At 45.8% G+C, this 25118-nt stretch overlaps 1 protein-coding gene and 1 long non-coding RNA gene across 7 annotated transcripts; one reads left to right on the forward strand and one right to left on the reverse strand.

The window, feature by feature from the left end:
* Positions 1 to 1111: 1111 nt before the first annotated feature.
* Positions 1112 to 8362, reverse strand: SRRM2 (serine/arginine repetitive matrix 2). The gene is made up of 11 exons (XM_072942497.1): positions 8133 to 8362; positions 4671 to 4944; positions 3678 to 3785; positions 3333 to 3497; positions 3084 to 3161; positions 2578 to 2640; positions 2443 to 2475; positions 2177 to 2227; positions 1914 to 2006; positions 1547 to 1828; positions 1112 to 1249 (listed from the first exon to the last, which is right to left on the reverse strand). The coding sequence occupies exons 2-10, from the start codon at positions 4910 to 4912 to the stop codon at positions 1786 to 1788; spliced, it is 876 nt and encodes a 291-aa protein (XP_072798598.1). The 5' UTR covers positions 4913 to 4944; positions 8133 to 8362; the 3' UTR covers positions 1112 to 1249; positions 1547 to 1785.
* On the forward strand, positions 8334 to 24188 carry LOC140687055 (uncharacterized). 6 transcript variants are annotated; one of them, XR_012061100.1, is made up of 9 exons: positions 8334 to 8985; positions 14057 to 14290; positions 15555 to 15672; positions 15994 to 16199; positions 17545 to 17608; positions 18309 to 18410; positions 18538 to 18575; positions 22873 to 22918; positions 24017 to 24188. It is a non-coding gene; the product is annotated as an uncharacterized lncRNA (long non-coding RNA). The 6 variants fall into 6 exon arrangements; XR_012061099.1 differs by having other exon boundaries at positions 8334 to 8527; positions 18513 to 18575; XR_012061098.1 differs by having other exon boundaries at positions 8334 to 8527.
* Positions 24189 to 25118: the final 930 nt, after the last annotated feature.

The following is a 25118-nucleotide window of genomic DNA, read 5'->3' on the forward strand; positions in this document are numbered from 1 at the left end:
CATGTAAGCACCAAAACTTCCTCACCCCTGTAAAATCCCAGCACCCTTTTCAATGAAAATTTTCCTCCACACATCCCATCATACTAACTGATCCTTTTCCTCACCACAGGCAGTCATTTTCATTCAATAACAAGAGATCACAGAGCACAAAGAAGAAACATTTGAAGATTCGGATCTGAAGAATTTTACAGACTAAAGAAAAACATAATGTGCTACATCTCACAAGATAACCATATAATGCTGAGTGCAGAAAAAAGGTTATTTTAGAATTTTAAAATGAAGACAAAGTAATTTCCCCAAATGGCTGACTTCACTTTTAAAAAACAACTACTTAAGTAAAAAAATAAAGACAAAGACTTGAAAACATGATTTATGTGACTCTAAAAACGAAGATGACGTACAGGAAAATATAAAAAAAGAAAACAACTCACAAAAGCCTTAAACATAAGTCAAGAATAGTAAGAAGCAAATTAAGTTTCTCAGGTGATTCAATTTATAGTTTGGAAAAGCAACTCTGGATAACGTGGGAAACAGACAGGAGAGCTACAAGTTTAGCAAAGAACAATTAAAAATATATTGTTATAGTTGAGGGAAGAAAACACGATTAGGGCTTAAATTAGAATAACAAGTATAAAAGAACAGGTACTGAAACGACCTTTCTAAAGTAGTATTTTCAGACTGTAAGCAGCAACGGTTGAGTTGAAAAATTTTAATGAGACACAACCAGCACTTAATGAAACAGATACTAGAGACATGGTAAGTAGTAAAGTTGAATGCAGTTTATAAGAATTTTTTTGTTCAAGTTCTACCTAGGTACACATATAAACAGAATACTGATGTAAAACCTATTATATCAAATTAAATTTGAAAGCCACAATTCTGAAAGATTTGCAGATGCAAAAAAGAACTTTATGAATAAGTAAGAGAAGAATGCAGAAAACAAAACTGATTTCATTTCTCTTAATCAGCTCTTCCTTCTTTCCTTCACTTCGAACACCTATCCTAAGTCCACACCCTGCAACCTAATGAACAACCATCAACTGGGGAACATACCTCCTTCTTGTCTTTATCTTTGTCTTCATAAGGGCTGCTAGGCTTTGTAAAAGGCTCTGGGCTACTAGGCTGTCCTGTGTTGGTGGTACCTGGTTCCCTGGAAGGTGCATCTCCCTCCCCTCGACGCCCAGAAGCAGGGGAAGGACTTCGCCCAGTCAAGGTAGCTGTATGAGTTTTAGCTGCAGCACTTCGAGACCTGAGGGAGGTAATTGAGGATGGGAGGAGAGAAAAGAAATCAGTTCAGGGGAGCACAGGAAAACCCCCTCCCCAGCTCCCTTCCACCTTTCCTGACTATAACCCTTTTCCAAAAAGCCTTCTCTCATTCACAAGATTCAAATCACTCACATCGAAATTTAAGTCCAGTTCACTTTGCTCCTTCTCTTCTCAACAATTCCCCCAAATGTTCTCCCTCTACCCCTTTATCTTCACCTCCCCCAAACCTCCCCAAACCCTCCACCCAGTCCATTCCCTACCCACTTCATTTACAACTCACCTCGGAGCCCACCTCCTTCAGGAAGCCTTCCCCGATTAAGGAAGCCAGGGTAAGGATTCCTTCCTCCCCCAGACACCACGAACAAACCACCACCCCCCCTATTCTGGCAGTCCATATACATCAGAACAGAACAAAAAATAACAAAATTTAAAACAACAAACAAAAAAAAAACAAAAACAAAAAAAAGAGAAGGGGAAATGTATATGTCTGTCCATCCTGTTGCTTTAGCCTGTCAGCTCCTAGAGGGCAGGGACCGTGTCTTCCGAATGGTCTGTGCAGCGCCTAGCACACCGTGGGCGCTCAATAAATATTAAATTGATTAACCCACAAGTCCCTCTCCCTCCCTTCCTCCTGGACCACCCCTTACCGACTGCGGGAAGTATCAGAAGAGGAAGCAGAGTCAGCAGAAGTTGAACGGTGGGCCCGCCGGCTCTTGGGGGCTGGTGTTGTACTTCGAGACCTGATGGGAGACCACACCACAGCTCAGGGTACTGTCACACATGTACTGGATCCCCTTCATCCAGCCCTCAACCCTTTACCAGCAAGGGGCATGACTGAGTCTACCCTATCCCCCAGGTGCATTCAGCTACCCCTTAAGTAAATTCCACTCTAATTCACAAATTCACTCACCGCTTCCGTTTCTTATCCTTAGATTTACGTTTGCTCTTTGGAGTAGGAGACCTGGGAAATAAAGCAAGATTATTTAAAATAGTAATTTTTAAAGAAAGAAACAAAATCAAAAGTGAAATGGAAAGAGTTACTGACAGCAGGAAATCAAGGAACTGACTGATCTTTACTTCAAGAAAAAGAAACCCCCCAAAGAGCAAGTAAGGCCATCAAGCAATGGCTCAGGGTTCCACATGCCACCATGTTTCCCCGCGACAAAGAGCTCTTACCTATGCTTCCGTTTCTTGGATTCAGATTCTGACCTGTTGGTTTAAAAATAAATTAATTAAAAAAAAACATAAACCACTATCTATGCCTAGACTTACCAAACTTCTCCAATTACTCCACATAATCCCACCTCATACCTGTGCTTCTTCTTCTTAGAGCTCTTCTTCCTCTCTCGTCGAGGAGAGCTGCTCTCTGACCTGCTAAAAATGAGTTGAGACAAGGTTATTCAGCTTGGCTCCTTCCCTGGCCCACTTACTCATAATCAATCCCAAGAAAAGGCTTCTAAAGCACAGAACAACTCGAACAGCATCAATGTGCCAAACCTAAGCCCAGAACTATTTATTCTCCAAGAAGCGTTAAGTACCTCCTATTATATCGACAAACCTCAAAATGGGAAAGAAAAAAAAAAGAAATCCAAAATTCTGCCGATCAGTCCTTATTGAAAGAACTGCAGAATCAACCCTTCCCTCCTAAAGCTGCACACATTACCTCTCCTGACTAAGACTTAAATGGTAACTCCCTCTTCTCCAAATTTTATGACAATTCTCTCCTGCTTCCTAGAAACAAAAATTCTCTATTTCCAGAGACAGAACATGACAGGATTGGTCCTCTGGCTACTAGAATAACTTTCCAACCAACTTACCGTCCTCTATCTTTCTTCTTTTTCTTCTTCTTTTGCTTTGGGGTTGGTGAGCGAGAACTGCTAGACTCCCGAACAAGGCTGGGAAAAGATGAAGAGTCAGAGGTGGGTGCTAAGACAAATTTTCTTAAACATTGCAACTTCAGAAAAACAAAATCTGAAGATTCTGGAAAGAAATAGTCCACCAAAAAAAAAAAGCACTTAGTGCTTAGAATTAAGAGAAACTGACACTGGTTTCTTTGTCTTGTGTACCTGTACGGTTTGGGAGGCTCAGGAGCTGGTTGTTTAGCTTCTCGAGCACGACGCTGAGGATCAAAGGAGCTGCCATCCACATAGGAATCACTGATGCCAAAGGCAGCCCGGAGTCGCTCATTCTTCTTCTCATTCAATTCTGCCAACTGGTGAGTCTCAGTTACCCTAGAGAAGAAAAGGTCAAAGGTCTGAAGGAGATAAGAGTAAAAAGCAGAGTCATATTCATACAACTGTAGTCAGGGCACGGGAAAACGGAGATGAGAGCAGGGAGAAAGTCTAAAGGAGAGAGGAGAGCAAAAGCAGCAGAACAGAGTCCCGAGAAAATCGAGAGAGGAAAACACTCACGATGGCCTCTGCCCTGGGGTCTCCTCCTTGCCCCCAGGGTTCACATCCTTCTCCAGCAACATGAGTCGAAAGGTCGCCACTTTTTCCTGAATTTGCTGTTCCTCGTACCTAAAGAATAAATCCCTTCAGGGTTAGAGTCTGACTAGACACTCTTCCCCAGTCCCACGTTTACAGTTCCCTCATTCCCAGCAGGATCCCTTCCCTCTCCATGCACACACAGAATTTTTCATTCACTGTCACCCAAAGGGCCCTTCTATTAAATCCTACTCTATTCCTGTCATCTTTCATCCTTCCACTTACTACACCCTCTAGAACAGTGGATTTTAAACATGCTACACTCCAGGGGCCAAGAGAGGAAAGTTAAGCAGGCAGAGTTCCAGGTGTTCCTCCCCAACTTCAACAAGAACAGATCTTTCATTTCCTGGGATTCCAAAGTAATGTGCGTTGTTTAAAAGGGGAACCACTGCTGAAGTTTGAAAACCACTGCTCTAAAAGGTTTTCTACCTGAATGTGCTCCTTTTCCAAAATTTCACTTCCCTACCCAACCCATGATCCCCTTTTCCAGGTATTACTCCTGCCTTTGCTATTCTCCAAGGCCTCAATCCTTAAATCCATTTACCTTCCTTTTTCTCTACCAATGACAACACGTATCAGCTTCAACTTATCTAACTCTTGTCTCTTGCTTGGTCTGCTTTCCCACCTCTCCCTTAAAGCACATTTTTGTTTCTCAGTGGCCTCCCTCTTTCCCCATGTGCCTCCATCTAACTAATTCAGACTCCCTCACGTTCCCTCTTATGTCCTAGACACAGTTTCTCCATCTCCCACTTTGAACTGTCCCTTAACTCCTTTTACTTTGCTAGCTCCTTTACCTCCTCCCCTCCTACAACTCCTCTCAGGCCTCTTTCAACCAGCCCTAAGCTCCCTACATATCCCACCTAACACCCCCAGCTCTGCACTCACTCAGTGCTTGGCTCTCCCCCAGCCCTCCCTCACCCCTGCTCTTCCATCATCTCCTCCAGCTCGAGGCATCGCAGCTCCACGCGCCGCTTGCGCTCGTGGTCCAGGATGTCAGGATTAGGCCGCTTCACCAGGGCAGCCTCCAGGCGCCGCAGTTCCTCCTCTCCCTTGTAGTCAGGCCGCTCACCCCGGCGGCCCCGCACCAGGGACAGGTTGCGCTGGACGTAGCCGTTGGTGCCGCTGCCCCGGGGCGTCGGCAGCCCGATCCCGTTGTACATGGCCCCGTGCCCGGGGGGGGGCACCACCGCTCCTGAAGGGGAGCGGGGAGACACGGGTCAGGCCCCTGGCCCCAAACTAACCACTTACCACCCACAAATCCCTGTTCTTCAACCCTATTTCAATGTGTATCTCCATACTAAACCTCCTTTAGCTGCATTATTTTCCTGGTCTCCTAACAAAATCCCTTCTTCATCCTTCCCAAACTTTTCTTTCCACCAGATAACCGTTTCCCTCAGTGTGCAAGAGCCATTCCTGCTTGCACCTAGATTTTCTTTCACATCCCAGACAAAGATTCTATTTCTCCCAAGTTTCTCCACACTGTCCCTTACTCTCCTTTGGCCCCAATAAGCACAAGCAATATCCTCACCAACCACTCTAACTCCTAACCTCTGGTAACTAACTGAGGCCTCCAAACAGGGAAGAACAAACACCAAAGATCTGTGGCACCCAAGGGCCTGCAGTCCAAGTCTAAAGACTCCTCCAAAAACTGACCTATGGATTTCAGGCTACCCTAAAGATAGCCTTAAATTATGAATAAAAACTGACTGAACAGCCCCTAGATATCCAAACAGGCAGACCGATTGTTTAAGATAAACCGAAAGTGTCCTGTGCAGCCTCACGACCAGACTAAACATCAGCATGAACATCAGAAACACATGAACCTTGGATACGTTATCCTCTTAGCCTTCGCCTCTCAAGGAGCCATTTCCTATCAACTATACTGACTGATATGTATTCCCTCAAATTCCTTCCCAATAGAATTTCTCACGTGATTTGCAGCTCACCTTGCTCCTTTTAAATAGCACTGGTTTTCAACTCAATGCTTTTAAACACATCACACCAGCCTCCTCTGTTCCAACTGTCCCCATACCTTCCCTACATTCCTTCTCCTATACATATTCAGAAAACTCCCACTTTTTATACCTCACTTTCATTAAAGTCAAACTGTCAGCTTTCCCTAACAGTCCTGTTATCTCACTTTCTAGTTTTCCAGCCCTGCCTTAACCCTCTCACGTGTTATCACGTGCCTACCACCAGGTTCTATCCTCTCAATCTATCCCAACCCCAGCAGGATTCTGAATTTTTCAGACTCTAATTTTTCTGATCAAAATTCTTGACTACACATACTCTACTACTTTCTCTTGCTATATATACTCTTATTTCTTTCTCCAACTCATCCTGTCGAAGATAGTTTCACAGGGGAAATGTATGAGGGAAAACAACCCCAGGGAAGAACTCAAAGAATAAAGTGGAGAGATTAATGAAGTAGAGGGAAAAAACAGAACTGGATAAAAGGGAAGGCTTTATTTTTAAAAATTCCAGAAGAAACATCATACAAATAATAGGAAAAATACACTTAAGTCCTCTCTCAAAGTTTAGGAAAATGTTGAATGAAAGGGAGACAGCCCAACTCTAGCACAGTTTGGAGCTCACTACCCCCAAACTCTAAGGCTGGATCCCTGCCCACTTCCTGTAGCATACTCCAGAAAAGTAAAATTTTTAAAAATATAGCCAAACTAGAATAAAGTGACAGATGAAGCTAAATCTAGGGAAGGCAAATGGAATTGTGTGAAGAAATGAAATATTTATCACACAAGAAATCTTCCAACCCTCACTTTTTCTCAAATACCAATCCTCCCCACTCTAAACCTAGGTCTCCTTTGGTTCTCTATACCCCACCTAGTTTCTGCTGCCCTTGCAGAATGCTTCTGACCTGCAATTAATTCTTCAGCATAACCATTCACCCACACTTCCATACCACCTCACACAATAATCCTCCCACTCCTTGGAGAAGGAAAACCATTAAGCAAAGGGTATTAAGTCACAGTAGGTTAAACTTTCAGGGAATGTGCTTAAAAAAAAAAAAAACCCCACATAAATACTACAGCATCCAAGACAGTGCTCAAAACACTAAAAACAAAAACAAAAACAAAAACGGACGGAGAATATCAACAATGCACACACAAATCACCAAAACCAGGCAATTTTGTAAAACAGGGATTCATAAGCTGCAGGCCAGGGACTGTGGGTATGCAAAAGTCACCCAAGCTAAAAGCAGAAAATATAAGGAAGCTGCAAAAAAAAGCAAGTTTTTTTTTCTGTTGGAAAATCATCACAATGCCAAAATAACGAAATAGAAGGGAGTCTTGAAATTCAGTATCACGATATCGAGGGGAAAAACGCACCAAAAAGGGAGAGGAGTGTGCAGGAAAATGGATCTAAATAAGCACAGCAAGCTCAGCACTGGGGCACTGTAACAGCTGAGTGGACATTACAGAATCCAGAAAGCTAAAACACTAACTTAAAAAGAAACCTAGACTCCCACACTTAAGAGGAAAGACAACAAGACACTTTTCAATTTTTTTTGACCCAGGAGATCTTTCATAAGCGTTTGAGTGGAAACCAAGGCTTAGAAGAGTTGTATGCCAAATAATGACAAAGTCCAGATTTTTCTTCTTAAGGAAGGGCTCCAAAAGCCTCGTCCCCAGCTTTCACACAACTTTTGGGAAGATGATGAAAAGTGTAAGAAAAAAAGGAGCACATGACCGCCTTTACACACCTAAGCTGAGTACGCAATTTTTTTTAAAGGTTTAGCGCTTTCTCTAACACTTCACGGCGGACAGTAACGAGTCCAAACGGTCTCATTCTCCCGGGCATCTAGTTCAAGGCCTTCTCTGCATTAGCAGAGCGGCCAAGACCTATTTCCGGCCTTGAGGGATGAGGGAGGGGGCTGCGCGGCGCCCCGCAGTCTCGGTGGCTCAGGACCGGACCACAGGTCAACAGGAGGGACGGGTAGGCCAGAAGCAGGAGAGGCGCGGGGGAAAGGATATGGGGGCAGAATCGCAGCCGCCGCAGCCCCCTTCCCGCCGAGAAAATGTCGGAAAGGACAGCTGCAGGAGGGCCTCCTCGGTCGCACGCCTCGGTGAGGCGAGAAACCGAGTCGCGCGCTCCCCCTTCCTCGCAGAGGACGCGCGCGAGTCCAAGTGCAGTCGGCGGCGCGCGCCGTTGCCATGGGGGAGGGGGAGGGAAATAAAAGCACGCGCGCGACAGGAGCCGCGAGGGGGGGAGGGGAGGCAGGCGAGCGAGGACGTCCGCGCGAGCTAGGGGCGGCGAGCGCGCGTGCGCGCGGCGGCCTAGGCCGTTCTCCGCGGGCTTTGGCCTGGCGCCGGGGCCGCCGCCCCTCCCCCACCCGGCTCGCGCGCTCCCTCACCCTCTCACCCGCCGCCGCCGCCGCCGCCTCCGCCCGCTGCCTCCGAGGGGGAGAGGTGCTGCCGCTGCTCGGGCTCCTGAGTCCCTCGGGGCCTGGAGCCGCCGCCTCGCCTCGCCTGTCCGTCTGCCTCAGCCGACACCAACGCCTCCTCGCTTCCTCAGGGGCCGCAGCGGGCTCTGACTGCGCCACTCGCACCCGCCTGGGTCGCGCTGCACGTCAGCACGACCAACTAAGCACGTCAGCACGCAGCCGCGCGCGTCGCAGGGCCCGCCGGGAACCGTAGTACACCCCGCAGCGTTGTGCGCAGGCGCTGAAGCTGTACCGGGAAGTGTAGTTTTTTAAAGCCCGAAGGAGAATCAACTCTGTAATGGAAAAACTACGATTCCCAAACGGTCAATTGCAAGTAAGGGCATGGGAGCGGACCGGAGAAAGCAGTGTATTCCGGAGAGTTTCGCTGAGGAAGCGGCACGCGGCAAACGCGACATCGCGAGCGTCGCCAGCGCTCTCCCCGGCCTCCCGCCTTCGTCCCAGAGTATTCTGGGAGTTGTAGTTCTACTGGGGCGCGGAACCCGTATGTAGCTGCGCCCTTCCCCCTCCACCCCCACGACCGCCATTTTGTCTCCCCATGTTGGGAGTCGATGGGCCCGAACCTAACTACGCTGCTGCTTCCATGTGACCACAGGCCTCCCAGGGCGAGAGCGGGGCCGCGCCGCACTCGTCCTTCCGCACCAGGCAGAATCCCGCCTCAGGGCCGGGCCAGCGGACACCCCTGACACTCCGGAGCCCAGCTTCAGGCCCAGGGCCCGAGCCAAAAGCCGAGGCAGCAGGCCGTGGTGTTAGCAGTTTACACCCGCTTAGACGGTACTGAATAGGGCCGGCTACCGGTAGAGAAAAATTTTTGTTACCATCGAGTAAGGCGGCCAGGCAGCGATGTGATTAACTCCTTAAGAACCTCGGACGTGTTATACGTGACAGGGCGGACAAAAACGTTAGAAACGCTCTTAGCTATTTCACCCCTTTACAGAATCTTATGTTAATTGTTTTAAACCCCCGCCCCCGGGAACCCGAGAACCAGCCAGTTTCCCTCAGAGCAGAGTTGAAAGAAGCTGGGCTTCTCAGGCAGGCCAAAGTTTCATCCCATCTTACGGACTCGCACTCAGCGGTCCTGGTTTTCCGTGGAGTCTAGAACTCTCAGCAGAACCCAGCATATGGCACCTAATTGATGAACTCTGGTCCGTTTGAATTTGAGGGATTGTATTTGGTATTACTCAGTTTTCTTTGTAAGCTGCCCACAGAAGGATAAACTCATCTCAGATGCTGGAACTGGGAGACTCACCGCTCTGTGTAGGAGCTGGAGCTTCGGCTTACAGTGCCCAGGATGTTGTTCTAACCCTGCCTTGAACTTGGGCACCTTTGGATGTTGCTTCCATGAGCTGAGTAATTTATGGCGAAGTGGGAAAGCCTTTGTCTTTTGGGTCTTAAGCTGGTATTTCTGAGGTTGAGGTTGAGTTTGGTGGTTTCTTAAAACCCACCACTTTCAGTGAGACCCATTCTTGTAACCAAATTCCCAATGATACTCTTCATTGTATTTACTGAACATTTTGTGCTAAATTCTGATCAGGAATCACTGCATTAAACTTGCATGACAACCCCGTGGGGTAGGTGTTACTCTCCTTTTCCTATGGGGACAGCTAAGGATTCCCTTACCTAACCAGACTACCGTTTTAAAAAATAAGGAAAGTGATATTGAAATACTATAATCTACAGACGATGGAGGTGACATCAGTTGTTCTGATAATATCCTTAATAGCCAAAGAAAATTCAGAATCACGCATGTTGCATTCAGTTGTCATGTCCTTTAATCTGAACAGTTTCTGATCTTTGTACGTCATGACATTGCCATTTAAGGATACAAGCCGTTTATTTTGTAGAATGCCCCTCAGTTTGGGTTTGTCTGATGTTTCATCACATTTAAATTCAGATTAGACGCTTTTGGCAGGAAGACCACGGAAGTGATATGCATTTTCAGTGCAGAGTAGGAAGACATATATCTTTCCCAATAATTCCAATTACTAATGACACTGACTTTGATCTGACCTTGATCATTTTGTTAAGAAGGAGTCAACCAGGTTTCTCTAACATAGAATATCTAGTTTACTCTAAGTAATTAAAAAAAAAAAGTTACCTACTGGAAATTGTATTTAGAAACTAAGATCTTGGTTCTAGATGTACTTGTAGTTACTGTGGTGTCATTACTTTTAGGCCTTCTTGAAGGATAGAGCTGAAACATGCTTGAGATGTATATGTCCAAAAGTTTATACTCATATCCCCAATTCCAATCTAATACTGCAGAGTGTATTCCATTCTTCTCTTTATCCACATTTGTAACACCATTCTCCAACTGTGAAGAACTTGGCTTCCATTTCCTCAATATGTTTACTTGTTTGCTCAATCCTAGAATTCCAAAAAGTATCTTCAAGATTGTTCATCCATTATTCTTTAAAAAAAAAAGTCTATTTGGTTAGAGTTCTTTTTTTCTTTAGCTTGAGGGTATCTGTTCTATTTAAATACTATATTCAAGTCACTAATTATCAGAGAAATGCAAATCAAAACTACAATGAGGTATCACCTCACACCAGTCAGAATGGCCATCACTAAAAAGTCCACAAACAGTAAATGCTGGAGAGGGTGTGGAGAAAGGGAACCCTCCTATACTGTTGGTGGGAATGTAGTTTAGTGCAGCCACTATGGAGAACAGTATGGAGGTTCCTTAAAAAACTAAAAATAGAGTTACCATATTGATCATCATTGTCCATTGATCAGCAATCCCACTCCTGGGCATGTATCCAGAGGAGACTCTAATTCAAAAAGATACATGCACCCCAATGTTTATAGCAGTACTATATACAATAGCCAAGACATGGAAACAACCTAGATACCCATCGACAGATGACTGGATAAAGAAGTTACAGTATATTTATATAATGAAATACTACTCAGCCATAAAAAATAATAAAATAATGCCATTTGCAGCAACATGGATGGACCCAAAGATCATCTAAGTGAAGTAAGCCACAAAGAGAATGAAAAATACCATATGATATGGCTTATATGTGAAATCTAAAACAAATAAAAAAGACACAAATGAACTTATTTATAAGACAGAAACAGACTCACAAACATAGAAAACAAACTTATGGTTACCATGCAGGGAGAGGGTAGAAAGGGATAAATTAGGAGTGTGAGATTTGCAGGTACTAACTACCATGTATAAAATAAACAAGTTTATAAAGAGTAGCACAGGGAACTATATTCAATATTTTGTAGTAACCTATAATGAAAAAGAATATGAAAAGGAATGTATGTATGTGTATGTATGACTGAAACATTATGCTGTACACCAGAAATTGACACAACATTGTAAACTGACTATACGTCAGTAAAATAAATAAATAAATAAATAAATACTATATTCAAAAGTTACTCGAGTTACTTGGTGTTAATTTTCCTCACCTTTGAGTGTGTTTATGTTATTCTTATGCTTTGGTTCATTTGTTCCTGTTTGTATTAAATCTTAGGATTTTTTTTTCTCCTAAACTTGGAGATTTTATTTAGTTTATTTTTCTGAAAATGTGAAACAGTAAGATGGTTACAAAAGGCAAGTCTGTATGAAAAATTATACTCAGAGAACTGGCTTCTTTGCCATTCCCTCTGTCCTCTCCATGCAAGTCCTGCCCACTACTTTTTGCTAATCGATCTCAGTCCTCTCTGCTCTTTGCTCCATAGCTTTCTTTTTGCTCAAGTGAGGAGGCAAATGTATATATTTTTTTAATTCCCCTTTCTTATGCAAGGGTAGCATACTAACGATACTCTTGTGCACTTTACTTTTTTCACTTAGCAGTATATGGAAATCATTCCATGTCAGTTCACAGAGATGTGTGAGTGGACTTTTATTCAACTACTCTTAGATGTATGGGTGTCTGAATTCTTTGATATTTTGTAATCACAAACCATGCTGCAATGAGTAACCAAGTGTACATGTGTTTTCATATTGTTGGGGTAGCAGTAAATCTTCAAGGTAAATTCCTAGAAGTGGGATTGCTAGGGCAGAAGGTAAAGACAAATGTAGGTTTTTTTTTCAATTTCAGAGTTTTGGGGTTTTTTTTTTAAATTAAGGAATGTCATTTTACAATGCTACATCAATTTCTGGTGTACAGCATAACATTTCAGTCATATATATATACATACATATATTCCTTTCACATTCTTTTTCATTTTCATTATAGGTTACTACAAGATATTAAATATAGTTCCAACAAATGTAGTTTTGTTAGTAATAACAGTCCTCTCAGTGAGGGTTATACCAATTTGCATTCCCCCTGGTAAAACACAAGAGGGCCTGCCTTCCCACAGCCTCGCCAGCAGAGTAGGTTACTATGCTTTTCAATTTTTGCTAACCTGATAGGTGAGAAATGATATTCCACTGTCAGTATTTTTTGTGTGAGGTAAAATGTAGATAATGTAGAATTTACCATTTTAACTATTTTTAAGTGTACAATTCAGTGGCATTAACTACATTCACAAGGTTGTACAACCTTCACCACTATCCATTTTCAGAACTTTTTCATTCCCCAAACTGAAACTCATTAAATAGTAACTCCTCATTCCCTGCAACTCCAGCCGCTGCTAACCTCTGTTCTGCTGTCTCTATGAATTTGCCTATTGTAGTATGAGTGGAACCATAAAATAGCCATCTTTTCATATGTGGCTTATTGTACTTAGCATACTGTTTTTAAGGTTTATCTGTGTTGTAGCATGTGTCAGAATTTCATTCTTTTTTGAAATTTTGTTTTTTGGTTTTTTGGGGAAGTAGGTAATTTGGTTTATTTATTTTTTATTATTGTTTTTTAATTTAACAGAGCATTCTTTTTCAATGCTGAATAATATTTCGTTGAATGCATATATGCCACATTTTGTTTACCCATTCATTCACTGATGAACATTTGACTTGTTTCCATATTTTGGGTTTTGTGACTAGTGCAGCTGCTAACATTGTATGCAAGTCCTGTATGGACAGACATTTTCATTTCTGTACTCCAGAGATGGCCTCCTCTTTGGGCCTCTGGGCTTCGCCTCCAGTCTTCACGAGAACTCCAGAAAGATTTTTAAATTTTCCTTTGAAACTTTATTTGTATCCTACGTTGTTGGGTGTTGAATAGTGGCCCCCCAAAACTTCGTGTCCCTCTAGAACCTCAGAATGTGATCCTATTGGAATAAAGGGCTTTGCAGGTGTAATCAGTTAAGGATCTCCAGAAGAAATCATGAATCGTGAACTTAGAGTAGGTCCTAAATCCAATGACTGGTGTCCTTACAAGAGGAGACACAGAGATACACAGTGAGACAAGTCCATGGGAAGGTGAAGACAGAGGTTAGAGTGATGCAGCCACAAACCAAGGAATGCCAGCAAGCTGGAAAAGGCAGGAAGAGGCCTCGCATAGAGCCTCTGGAGGGTGGGAGGCTCTGCAACACCTTAATTTAGGACTTTTGGCCTCTAGACTGTGAGAGGCAAACTTCTGTTGTTTTAAACCACCCAGTTTGTGGCAATTTGTTACAGAAGCCACAGGAAACTCATACACGTAGGTAAGCCATGTTCATCGCAGGAAACATGAGAAAATACAGATAAGTGAAAAGAAAGGAAAAACTGCACGTAGGCAGTCCCACCCCCAGAGACAACCATAGTTAACATTTCGGTCTATTTCAGAAGTCATGTTTCTAAAATGCAACCTCCTGGAATGCTTGACACTATCCCAAATGTCTTCAGGATAAAATCTGAAACTGCTTAATAGGGCCTCTCAGAACCACGCCTTTTTCAAGCCTCTTTTCCTTCCAGTCTAAGAATCCACGTGCACACTGGCTTCTGCTTGCTCCCCAGGTGGACAGGCCTTGCCTGCGCTTTCAACCTCTGGTTCCCCGGCCGACCTGCAGCGCCCCCCGTGGAAGCACTCCTCCTGCTGGAATTTAGGCCGCTGGACGGTGGGGCCCGAGAAGTGACCCCTGCAGCGGGAGTGGGCGAAGCGGCTCTCACTTCCACTTCTTGATTTCTGGACCTGGGTATCCTGGAGCTGCTATTCCACCAAGACAATGCAGACCACAAACAAACAAATACGTAAGCAATTACCAAGCACGGGAACGGCTAGGCTAAGGAGGACATAAATGGGGCACGCGTGGCGGCGGGGTAGGGGTGGAGGTCTGGAAAAGGATCTCACCTTCGCCTCCAGAGGGAGACCAGATCCCTGCAGAAGGGCAGCTCCTGGGGCCACTTGTGAAGGTTTCCAACATCACTTTTTTATCTAGAGACCTCAGTCCCAGTCCAGCCCCTCCCATAGGCCTGCAAGATGGTCCTGGCCAGGCCTGGTAGCTGTCAGGCCTGGTAGCTTCCAGGCCCTGTGTGGGCTCCATGGCCTGGCTCAGCACAGGTGGGGCTGGGTACGCACCAAGTAGAGTGCTTGCCTGAGCAGCCTCTCGGCAGCACTTGGCACCCAAAGAAACCTTAGAGCCCCTGGAAGGTGCCCCTGTTCTTGTGCCCAGGACAGGAAGAAGTCAACCCCCAGCGAGGACCCTGATAAGGGAAAGCCTTCCCTGGGCAACAAGGCTGGTCCTGAGCCTGAGCCCTCACGGGCACCGCCTCCTTCCTGTACCCGGCAGCCCTTGTGCAGGGTGCCCTGGCCCAGGTCAGCGTTGGACTGCCCACTCCTTCCTTCTCAGGCTGGATGCCCTCTGTAATTTGGGAGTTTCTGGAGCTTTTAAAGCACCAACTTTATTTGCTCGGGACTGTTTCTTTAGTCTCTTTCGAGAGGTTAGCAGTGGAGGCTTTATGAAAATGCAGATGAATTATAACTGCCAGGCCTGGCAACTTTTTATTTTAAAAAATACTGAGAAAAAAAAAACACTGAAAAGTAAAAGATCAACTAACCAAAATCTCATTACTTAAAAATGATAAAATATAAATATATTTTGTAAAATATAAAGTGGTGCTTCCCCAACTGGTGCCCCCTACTGCAGCGCCCTCAGAGCCTTCGGAGGGAGCTGCTTGCTGGAGGGGCCACAGAGCACTGCATGGGCAGAAGCTCAGACAGAGACATTCGTGCATGCATAGTGTTGGCAAAACTTCATAATACAAGAAGAATGGGAAAAAAATGCTCATCTATCGGATATTAAAGTAGCTGTGAAATAACCTCGCCTTAAAAGAGAAACTCTTTATTCTCCTGGTTCTCAAGGGACACATGTCAGGCAGGCTGCAGTCTCTCCTCAAAGGTAGGTAGGTAGATGCAGAGACAGTGGGATGGTGGGTGGTGGATGGCAAATGATTAAGGCGAGTGGCATTTTGTATGTGTCAGGGACCCTGGCCCCTCCTGGGCCTCCCCCTGCAGGACCTGTGCCCAGAAGGCCTCGGGCTCCCTCCTGGTAGCCCTCCCCTCCCAGTCCCAAGTGTCACCTCCTCCAGGAAGTCTGCCAGGACTGAAGCCTCCTCCTGTCTGAACTCCCAGGGTAAGTGTCTTCTGCCAAAAATGCTGGCCCTCCGGGGATTATGAGGAGTATGGCCTGGAGCTGCAGACTGAGCAGAGGGGGTAGAGGTGATCAGATTTAGGGGCTGGATTTGAAGGAGCTCAGCGTCCTCTTCAAATGGCTCAGAATTCTGGAGTCTTTGGCCCCACTCCCTGCAGCCAGTGGCACTGCCCGCTACATTCCTTCTCTGCCAGCTCCGTGGGAAGCCTGCCCAGGTGCCAGCTCTCTCCCTCTCTCCCTCACCCGCACATGGAGTCCCTAGTTGTCTCATAACTAGGTACATTTTAAATGCTTTTATTTCAGAGCAAGTGAAGGAGAAAAATAGAATGAACCACAGTGACTTCAAAAAATGTCACATGGTTTTCGTGAAACCACTGCTTTTCTAAGAAGCCATCATGAGCGCACAAGAGAGAGGAACCAGGAAATATCACTCCAAAGTCCATTTCTGGTCTGGCAGCCCATCTAGAATCTGAAAGCCAGAGAGGAGAGAACTTGGCTTTCTTCAAAAGGTGAAGGCAGGGTGACAGGTAGGGGACCAGGGCGGGGGAGTTGCTCCACCAAGATGTGCTTCGTTATTGGGGATGGGCAGTAGGGTTAGCCTCCAAGAATAAGTGGGGTCTCTGTAGGGGTGGAGATGGAAGCTGCAGATAAGTCCTCAGCCAAGGGACGCCTAGGTAGACTGGAGATGTTTGCATGCAGGAATCAGACCTTCCCTCCAGAAGGGGCAAGAGGATAAAGGATGAGGGCCAGGGTCAGCTGGGACATCCACACATTCTTAGCCTCTGTATCTTGGAACTGGCTGGAGGGTAGGGGGGAGTTGGGCAGAGAGTCGGGGGGAGGGGAGGGATGGGTCCCAAGCTGCTCCTCTCTCTGCTCCCAGCAATCCCTGGGGTGGCCCTCCCCCACCCCACAGTCACCTACCAGAAGACCATCACCCCTCAGGCCAGCTCCAGGCTTGTCCCATGGCAGGTTCTTAGGACAAGCGTGTCCTGCTGGGAGCAATGAGAGGGGTGAGGGGTTGTCGGGAGCCTGAGCAGCCAGATGAAATTGCCTGGGGTACAGGAAAGGGAGGTCAGGGGGCTGCTGGTGGGTGTTCAGAGGAGAGGAGAGGAGCCCAGGGGCCAAGCCTGGGGCTGCAAGGTGGAGGGGACAGCTGGAGGAGGCTGAGGAGGGGGGGCAGGAGGAGAGGGCGGAGGGGAGGGGGCCAGGCTGGTGGCTGCAGGAGCCGCCTCAGAAGGTAGTCTCCTGAGGTGGGTCAGGATTCAGGTAGCCATGAAGGCTGACCCCAGGGGGAGCGGTCACCAACCACAGGCCTGAAGGGGCCCTGTGAGGAGTCCAGCCAGAGCTATAGCTGAAAGGGGTGACAGAAGCAGAGAGCCACTGGCCCAGTGGGGCAAGGCAGGACAGGCTGGTCTCCCTCCTTTCAGCTCCAGCCTTCTGCTGCTGCCTCCCTGGTCAGAACCACCAGAGGCCCAGGGCCCCTGGCAGAACCAGGGTGTGGGGTGGGTGGAGAGAGTAGCTGCTATGATGGCCCCTGTTGTGTGGTACCTGTGTGGCAGGGGACTGTGCCTCCAGCAGGCCTGAGGAGCCCAGGAGGCAATGGGCCCCCAGCCCAGAGTCCTGAGACCTCAATAGAGCCCTGAGGCCTCCACAGAGCCCCATGGAGAAGGTGCCCAGGGCAGCCCTGTAGACTCCAGGCCAAGTGCACTTGGGTCTCTTGTCCAGGTGACCCTCTTCAGGCAGAGTCCCTTTGAGGTTGGGACCCAGCCTCGGCCTTTGGGGAGGGGATCCCAAGAGTCTTGGGGGAATCAGAGTGTATGGGAAAGAAGATGACCTGGGGTGTTCTGCCCGCAGGGGTGAGCTCCGATACCTTGAGAAGATGGTGGCAAGAGAGGTACCCGTGAGACCCATCACCCTGGTAAGAGATAAAAGTCCCCACTCCTCACGGTCAGCCAGACCTGACCAGGCCCAGCCACCAGCTACCATGACAGGAGCAGGACCCTGGTTGCTTCCAGGACAAACAAAGGCCCCAGGGACCTGTGTTGGTTGGGGAGGGAGGAAGGTAGGGCACTGGTACCCCCAGACTGAGACCCCAGGACACCTAGGAGCTTCAGCAGACCTAAGGGAGAGGGAGTCCTCAGCCTGCATCCCCTGCTGGGGGTCCAGGCCTGGCTGGAGCCTTGCCTGAGGAGTCAGAGGGACCTCATTCCCCCAGACCCTGCAGCCCACACCTGGCTCATCCGGAAGTACTCCCACCAGCCAGTCATGCGTGAGATGCTGCCACACGTCCACTTCTGTCCTCCCACCAGCCCAGGGGGTGGACAGTGTCATCTTCATGGTCTGTGGGAGGCAGGGCTCAGAGGGGCCAAGTCACTGCCCTAAGGCCACCAGATTGTCACCACAGAGGGCGGAGCAAGGCTGACATCTGACTTGGAGCGCATTCATTCTGCTGAGCTTTGTGGAACGGAAGCATCTCTAGCGTCCCTGTCTTTTCTCTGGTTCCTGCCCCCCACCTGTCAACCTGCGACCCTGAGCCCTAAAATCCCCTAACTGTTTCTATCCTGGAGGGTCACCCTGGGGTCACTCAGGTCACTCCACCCCATTTTTCTCCCATGTAGACAGCGGCTCATGTGTCTCTGAGTTTACTGGCCACAGGATCTGCAGTGTGGCCCACTGCATTAGTGGTGCTTGCCGGAATCGCCTTCTACTTCTGGACAAAGGTCAGAGCAAGCCTGGGGTTGCATCGAGGGAGGTCCTGGGTTGGCTGGGGGTGGGGTAGCAGGACCTCCAGCATCACCTTCCCCTGGTGACCACTTTTCCAGCCTTCACTGTCTCCATCATTTTCAGTTCCTAAGACCGTCCACACAAAAGAGAAATTTTATGAAGTAAGTATGAAGTAAGAGCACAGTCTTTCCATCCCATTGGCCCCAATTACAATCCTCATTTCTAGTAGATTGGACCTTCTTCCTCTGGATGTTTTGGTGCAAAGACAATCCAGAGTAGATGCGTTTGTCCCCTAGGGCTGCCGTAATAAATTACCATGAACTATGTGTCTTAAAACAACAGAATTTTATTTTTTCTCAGTTCTGGGGTTCAGAAGTCCAAAATCTATAATTGTCACTGCCTCTCAAGGTTCTAGGGGAGGATCCTTCCTGCCTCTTCCAGCTTCTGGTGTCTCCACTGTTCCTTGGCTTGTGGATACATCGCTCCAATCTCTGCCTCCAACATCACATGCCTTCTTACCTGCGTCTCTGTATCTGCATCCCCATCTCCCTTTCTTTTCTCTTTTAAAGACACTGGTCATTGGATTTAGAGCCCACCTGAAATCTATGATGATTTTGTCTTTTGAGATCCTTAACTAATTACATCTGCAAAGATCCTAGTTCCAAATAAATGCACGTTCACAGCTATTGGGGATTAAGACTTGAATGTATCTTTGGGGGGACAAAATCATACATTTTTTTACACACAAGGGAGATCATACTACAAATGTGTTAATTTCCATGATGAAGTGGGAAACACACATTTCTCTAATATATGTTACCATCTTACTTAACTCAAGTAATTAATCATAGAAATGAACATTGATACAATCACATTATCTAAACCCTTAAACTCCCAAACTTGGTCAAATTTCACTGGATTTTCCACTAATGTCTTTCTCTGGTCCAGGATATAATCCAGGATCCCAAATGCATTTATGTCAGGCATCCTTAGCCCCCTCCAATCAGTGATAGCCAGCTAGAATATTTGTAAGACATTAGTAATTTGAAATGTATGTGTGATCCAAATTTTCATCAGTCCTATTTTATTTTAAAAATATGAACAGGGTTGGGGAGGGTATAGCTCAGTGTTAGTGTGTGTGCTTAGCATGTAGGAGGTCCTGGGTTCAATCCCCAGTATCTCCATCAATCAATCAATCAATCAACCTAATTACTTCCCCCGAAACAAAAACAAGCAAACAAAAATGAACCAGGGTATTGAATGTGTGTTCTCATCTGCCAGCTTCCACATAACAATAGCTTGGTTTAAATTTCAAGCTACTAAAAAGAATTGAAACAGAAACTGAATACTTTAGAAATGAGAACCATCTCGTGTGGATATGTGCACCTGGTTTAAGGCACATTTGTAATCTGATTCCGATGGCATACCTGCCAGAGTACACATCCCTTCTTCACCATGTAAAGGCCACGACTTTTCAACAATTACACCATCTGATTGAAAAATGTACATTTGGTGGAGCCAGGATCCACTAACCGCAACAAGATCAGTATCAGCGATATTCACAAGTATTGCTGAAACAATTAATGATTTTAATGTGAAAGAGGCTAGAAAAATATGCAGAAAGTACATGTCTAGAATCAAGGAACAAAAATATTTTAGTTTCACTTTTTGGTATTTAAAATGAAATTATATAAAATAAAGGAAACTAGATATTCAAACCATTTTTGAGGGAGGAATTTTAATATATCTGCCACTTGTTGACCCTTCTTTTTTCATTGAGATTTAATTCAGACGCCATAAAATCCATCATTTTAAAGCGTACAACTTTGTGGCTTTTCGTATATTTGCAACATTCTGCAACCATCACCATTATCCAATCATAGAACATTTCCCTTTTCCCAAAACAAACCCAGGACCCATTAGCAGTCACTCCCCATTTCTCCCCCCCGAATCTCCGGCCCCCAGCAATCACTAATCTACTGTCTGTCTCTTTGGATTTACCTATTCTGGGCATTTCACATAAGTAAAATCATGCAATATTTGTCCTTTTGTGTCTGGCTTCTTTTACCCAGCAGAATCTCCCAGGTTCATCCCCGTTGTAACGGGTATCTGTACTTTGTCCCCTATTTTGGCTGAATAATATTGCATTGTCGGGATAGAACACATTTGTTCATCTATTCAACATCCGATGGACATCTGAGTCAGTTCATATTTGCTTCACTGTTGTAAATAATTCAAAAACCCTTGAGGCAAAATCCGTGTCTCATCAGGATAGGCCAAGGAGTGAAACTGCGATGAGACAACTGTGCCACAAGGAAAAACAGGACGTATTCTGATTATTCAGTAACTGGGGATCGGGTGGAGGCGACGGGTAAGGCCAGACAAACCGAACCCTCCTTCAGCCTTCTGCACACGACCTCTGTTTTTTTCACGGTCTTCATCCACGTTTCCCATCCACGGACACTTGGTGACTGATGTTCCCGGGGGCCGGGAGGGGGCGCGCGCGGACTCCCCAGTTCCCAGGCGGCGAGGGCGCCAGGAGTGCCGTCTGCCCCAGCAGACGCCGGACGCCCACCTGGGTCCTTCAACGTGCCTTCTGCAGGGGTGCGAGGCGGCGGCGATTGGGCCGGGAGGGTTCCTCAGTGATGACCCAGCAGATGACCGGCACCCGAAGGGTGCGGGTAAGATCCGTACTCCACCCCGAATTCCAAAATAAATCTTAATATTAAGTGCAGGCTCCTGTTCGGTCTCCCTCCCTCCCTTCCTTCTTTCCTTCCTTCTTTCTTTTTCTCTTCCTTCCTTCTCTTCCTTCCTTCCCTTTCTTCCTTCCCTCTCTCCCTCTCTCTCTTTCTTTTTCTTTCTTTCTTTCTTTCTTTCTTTCTTTCTTTCTTTCTTTCTTTCTTTCTTTCTTTCTTTCTTTCTTTCCTTCTTTCTTTCTTTCCTTCTTTCTCCAAAACACTCACTTTTTACAAAATCAATTTTCTTGACGTACAGTTGGCATAAAGTAAAATTTGCCCTTTGGAAATGTATATTGGCCATATATATAAACATAACCGTCACCCTAGTCAAGGCATGGAACATTTTCACTATCCAAAATATTCCCTCAGGTAGCGCTTACATTTACACAAACTATATAACTTGATCACTTACTATATCTATTTTATTATGTCTCCTCCGTTGCCCCTACAATGTGGGCTCCCAGAGGAAAGGATTTTTATTTTGTTCACTGAGGTTCTCAAGTTCACAGTGCCAGATAAATAGTAGCTATTGGACACATATTTATTGAATAAATAAATTCCAAAACATGAGAGAATCAAGTGAAAAGGGAGTGATTATCAAGCCACTAGAAGAAAGTAAAAGCAAATGCTATGAGTTGAATTGTGTACCCCGCAAAAGAGAAGTTGAAGTCCTAACCCCCAGTGCCTGTGAATGTGACCTTATTTAGAAACAGGGTCTTTGCAGATGATCGAGCTAAGACGAAATCATTAGGGTGGACCCTAATCCAAATAACAGGTGTCCCTATGAAAAGGGGCAATTCGGACACAGAAACGCACACAGGGAGAACACCATGTGAAGATAAGAGCAGAGATCGGGGCGATGCATTCACAAGCCAAGGAGAGAGGCCTGGAATCGATTCTCCCACCCAAACCTCAGAGGGAACCAGTCCTGTCCGCACCTTGATCTCAAACTCTGGCTTCCAGAACTATGAGATAATAAGCTTCTGTTGTTTAAACCACTCAGTTTGTGACATTTTGTTTAGTGTCTCTGACAAACTAATATAGAAACTATCCAATATTTATTCAAGTCAGTAAGGGAAGAACTTGCTTAGGATAATTTATAGAAAGAAAGAAATGCAAATTGGAAAAGACCATTAAATTTAGCTATGTAAACACATACACATGTTTCCCCAGTTCCCTCCCGCCCTCAATGCAAATGATAATATTTCCATCACATGTGGAATGCTAGGGTTAATCTCAGTTCAATAAAACTTTCTTAAGTCAGTGAGAAAAAGATGAACAACTCAATAGAAAATGAATAGTGCAGCAGTTCTCAAAGTGCGTTCCAGTGACCCCTAGGGGTTCCCAGAGCCCTTTCAGGAGGTGCATGATTATTTTCATAGTCATGCTAAATCAATGTTTGCCTTTTTCTCTGTGATGGCTTTGTACTGGTGATGCAAAAGCGATGGTGGTTCTTAGTGTGAATCAGGGCAGTGACACCAAACTGATAGGATTTGTTGCCAATGATAAAATTCTAGCCTTCTGGGAAAAAATAAAATTTTGCAAAACTTGTATCTGCTACCTTTAGCTTCACAGCTTCCCAGTATTGCCAGATTTCTGTGTTAAGATTGGTGGCAGCATTAATAAATGTTACATATTTTTCCATATTGTTTAATAAATGTATCAACATTTGCAATATCTGTATATGTCAATGAACCAATATTTTCTTACTTTTTTTCAGTGCACCAATATTTTCAAAAAGACCAACACATGTTACAAAATCACATGTGAGTAAAAAGATCCTTTCAAAGTGCAAGATAGATCAGTGGATTTTAATGTAATGGAATACAGAAATGGTACTGATACCATTTCAGATCCCATGTTGCAGCTAACCTTCAAAAAAGTACCACGTGTTGAGTGTTGGTGTAGTATCAAAGAAGAATATTCAGTTATCTGAAGAGCTACGAAAATACTCCTTCCTTTTCCAATTATTTATCTGTGTGAGCTAAATTTTCTTCATGTACTTCAGCATATCCCAGCAGAGTGAAAGTAGACACAGATATGAGAATCCAGCTCTCTTTTCTCAAATGTGATATTAAATAGACTTTTTACTCTCTCTCTTTTTTTAATAGAGGTACTAGGGATTGAACCCAGGATTCATGCATGCTAAGCATGGGCTCTACCATTGAGCTATACCCAGTCAGATTAAATAATTTTTTAAAAAATAGAACACTGCTACTCTTCTCATTCACTTTTTAATTTGAAGATATAGTTATGCAGTGAATTTATTATTGCTATTTTGAATGCTTAGATTTCTAATATTGTAAATATTGGTAGATGTAACCCATGTAACAAAAGCCCTTTAAGCTGTTCAATAATTTAAAGAGTGTAATCACTCTTCAAAGGGGTTCTGGAGGGTGGGTATAGCTCAGTGGTAGAGTGCATGTTTAGCATGTATGAGGTTTTGGGTTCAATCCCCAGTACCTCCATTAAAAAAAAAATCAAAGACCCTCCAAAATAAATAAAATAAAATGGTTAAATTTTTTAAAAAAGTAATAAAGGGGTTCAGAGACCAAAATGTTTGAGAATAGCTGGACTAAGGAATATGAATGTTAGAACCCAAGACCCACATGACAATACTCCGTGAATTCTCACAATTACTCCATTGGATAGGTGACACTATTATTCCCACTTACCAGATGAAAAAACTGAGGCACAAACAGGGAAAGGAATTGCTTGTCATACAGTTAGCCAATGCCAGAGCTGGGATTTGAATCCAGACATCACACTCCAAGCTTGTGCACATCCTTGGGGAAAATTTTAGCAACATGTTTAAAAAGCCCTTAAAAATATTTGTCTTACTAGACCCTTTTTTGGAATTTCAGAAAAGGAGATAATCAGAAATGTCAGAAGTTTGGATACAAAGATATTTATAACGTAATAAAATTAGAAACAACCAGTAGTTAGTGGATTATTAATAGATTATGGCAAATAAAGTCATGAAGACCTTTGAATGACCCTGGAGAATATCCAGGAAATAACTCGGCCGTGAGAAAAGGGCTGGAGGACTGTGCAAGCCGTCGCTGCTGAATCGAGGGTGTGAAGCAGGGATCTGCAAAGCCAGGGCAGGGAAAGAGCAGGGAGCCTTTCTGGAGGAGGGTTCGGGTTCTGCTGATAGTTGGACTTGAGGAGAAGGAGGGTACAAGGGAACGTGGGAGAACTGGAGGACGCAGAGGATGTAGAAATTGCGGAGAATGTGGGAAATGCCTGAAGCCCAGGGCAGGTGGGCCTCAGAAGACCTGGACCTGCATCTGCCCGGAGCCCCGGAAGTGGGGAGGGGGTTACTTCCAGCAGCAGCTTTAGAGCGAGAGAAGGGAGGCGAAGGGGAGGTGTTTTGGCGGAGTAGGGTTTTCTAGAAAGGAGCAGCGTCTTCACTCTGCAAACGTGAGGAAGCGCAGCCAGAAGACTGGGGGCTCCGGCCTGGAGAAAAGGAGAGGACAGAGGGAGGAGCCTGCGGGGCTGGGGAGGGTCGCGGTGAGCGGAGGGTTCCCGGCGCGGTGCAGGCAGGAGAGGAAGGGGTGTCGCCGCGCCTGAGGCTGGTGAGAGGCAAGGTGTGCGCCAGTTCCGGTGATGTTGGGCAGCTCCGGCCGCCACCCGTCAAACGTCCAGGAAAGCAGCCCGCAGGGCCCGCAGCTCCCTGAGCCGGAGCAATCAGGGCGCCCTCGTCACAGCACGGTCGGAGAACGGCAAGTGTCCAGTGGCTGTGTGCCGAGAATGGGGGCTGAATCGGTAGGCAACGGCTGGACCAATAGATGAGGGCAGGATCTGTGGGCGTGGAAGGGACTAATAGCGAGGGAGGGACCACTGGCGAGGGCTGGCCCGAGTATCGGGGAGTGACCAATAGCGAGGATGTTGCGACCTCAAGGATGCTAGGCGGAGCGGAGTCTGTGGCTTTGATGAACATAAAGGAAGTTCTTCCCTCAGCTC

Source organism: Vicugna pacos, chromosome 18 (genome assembly GCF_048564905.1).
Source record: "Vicugna pacos chromosome 18, VicPac4, whole genome shotgun sequence".
NCBI lineage: Eukaryota > Metazoa > Chordata > Mammalia > Artiodactyla > Camelidae > Vicugna > Vicugna pacos.

What these genes read in the sequence shown, in the direction of transcription:
- SRRM2 (XM_072942497.1), bottom strand. Translation starts at nt 4,912, where the DNA reads ATGTACAACGGGATCGGGCTGCCGACGCCCCGGGGCAGCGGCACCAAC. An exon ending in ACCCCAGGGCAGAGGCCATC is followed by an intron (nt 3,498 to 3,677) that starts GTGAGTGTTTTC and finishes TTTCTTCTCTAG; the next exon opens with GGTAACTGAGACTCACCAGT. An exon ending in TCCAAGAAACGGAAGCATAG is followed by an intron (nt 2,228 to 2,442) that starts GTAAGAGCTCTT and finishes TTTATTTCCCAG; the next exon opens with GTCTCCTACTCCAAAGAGCA.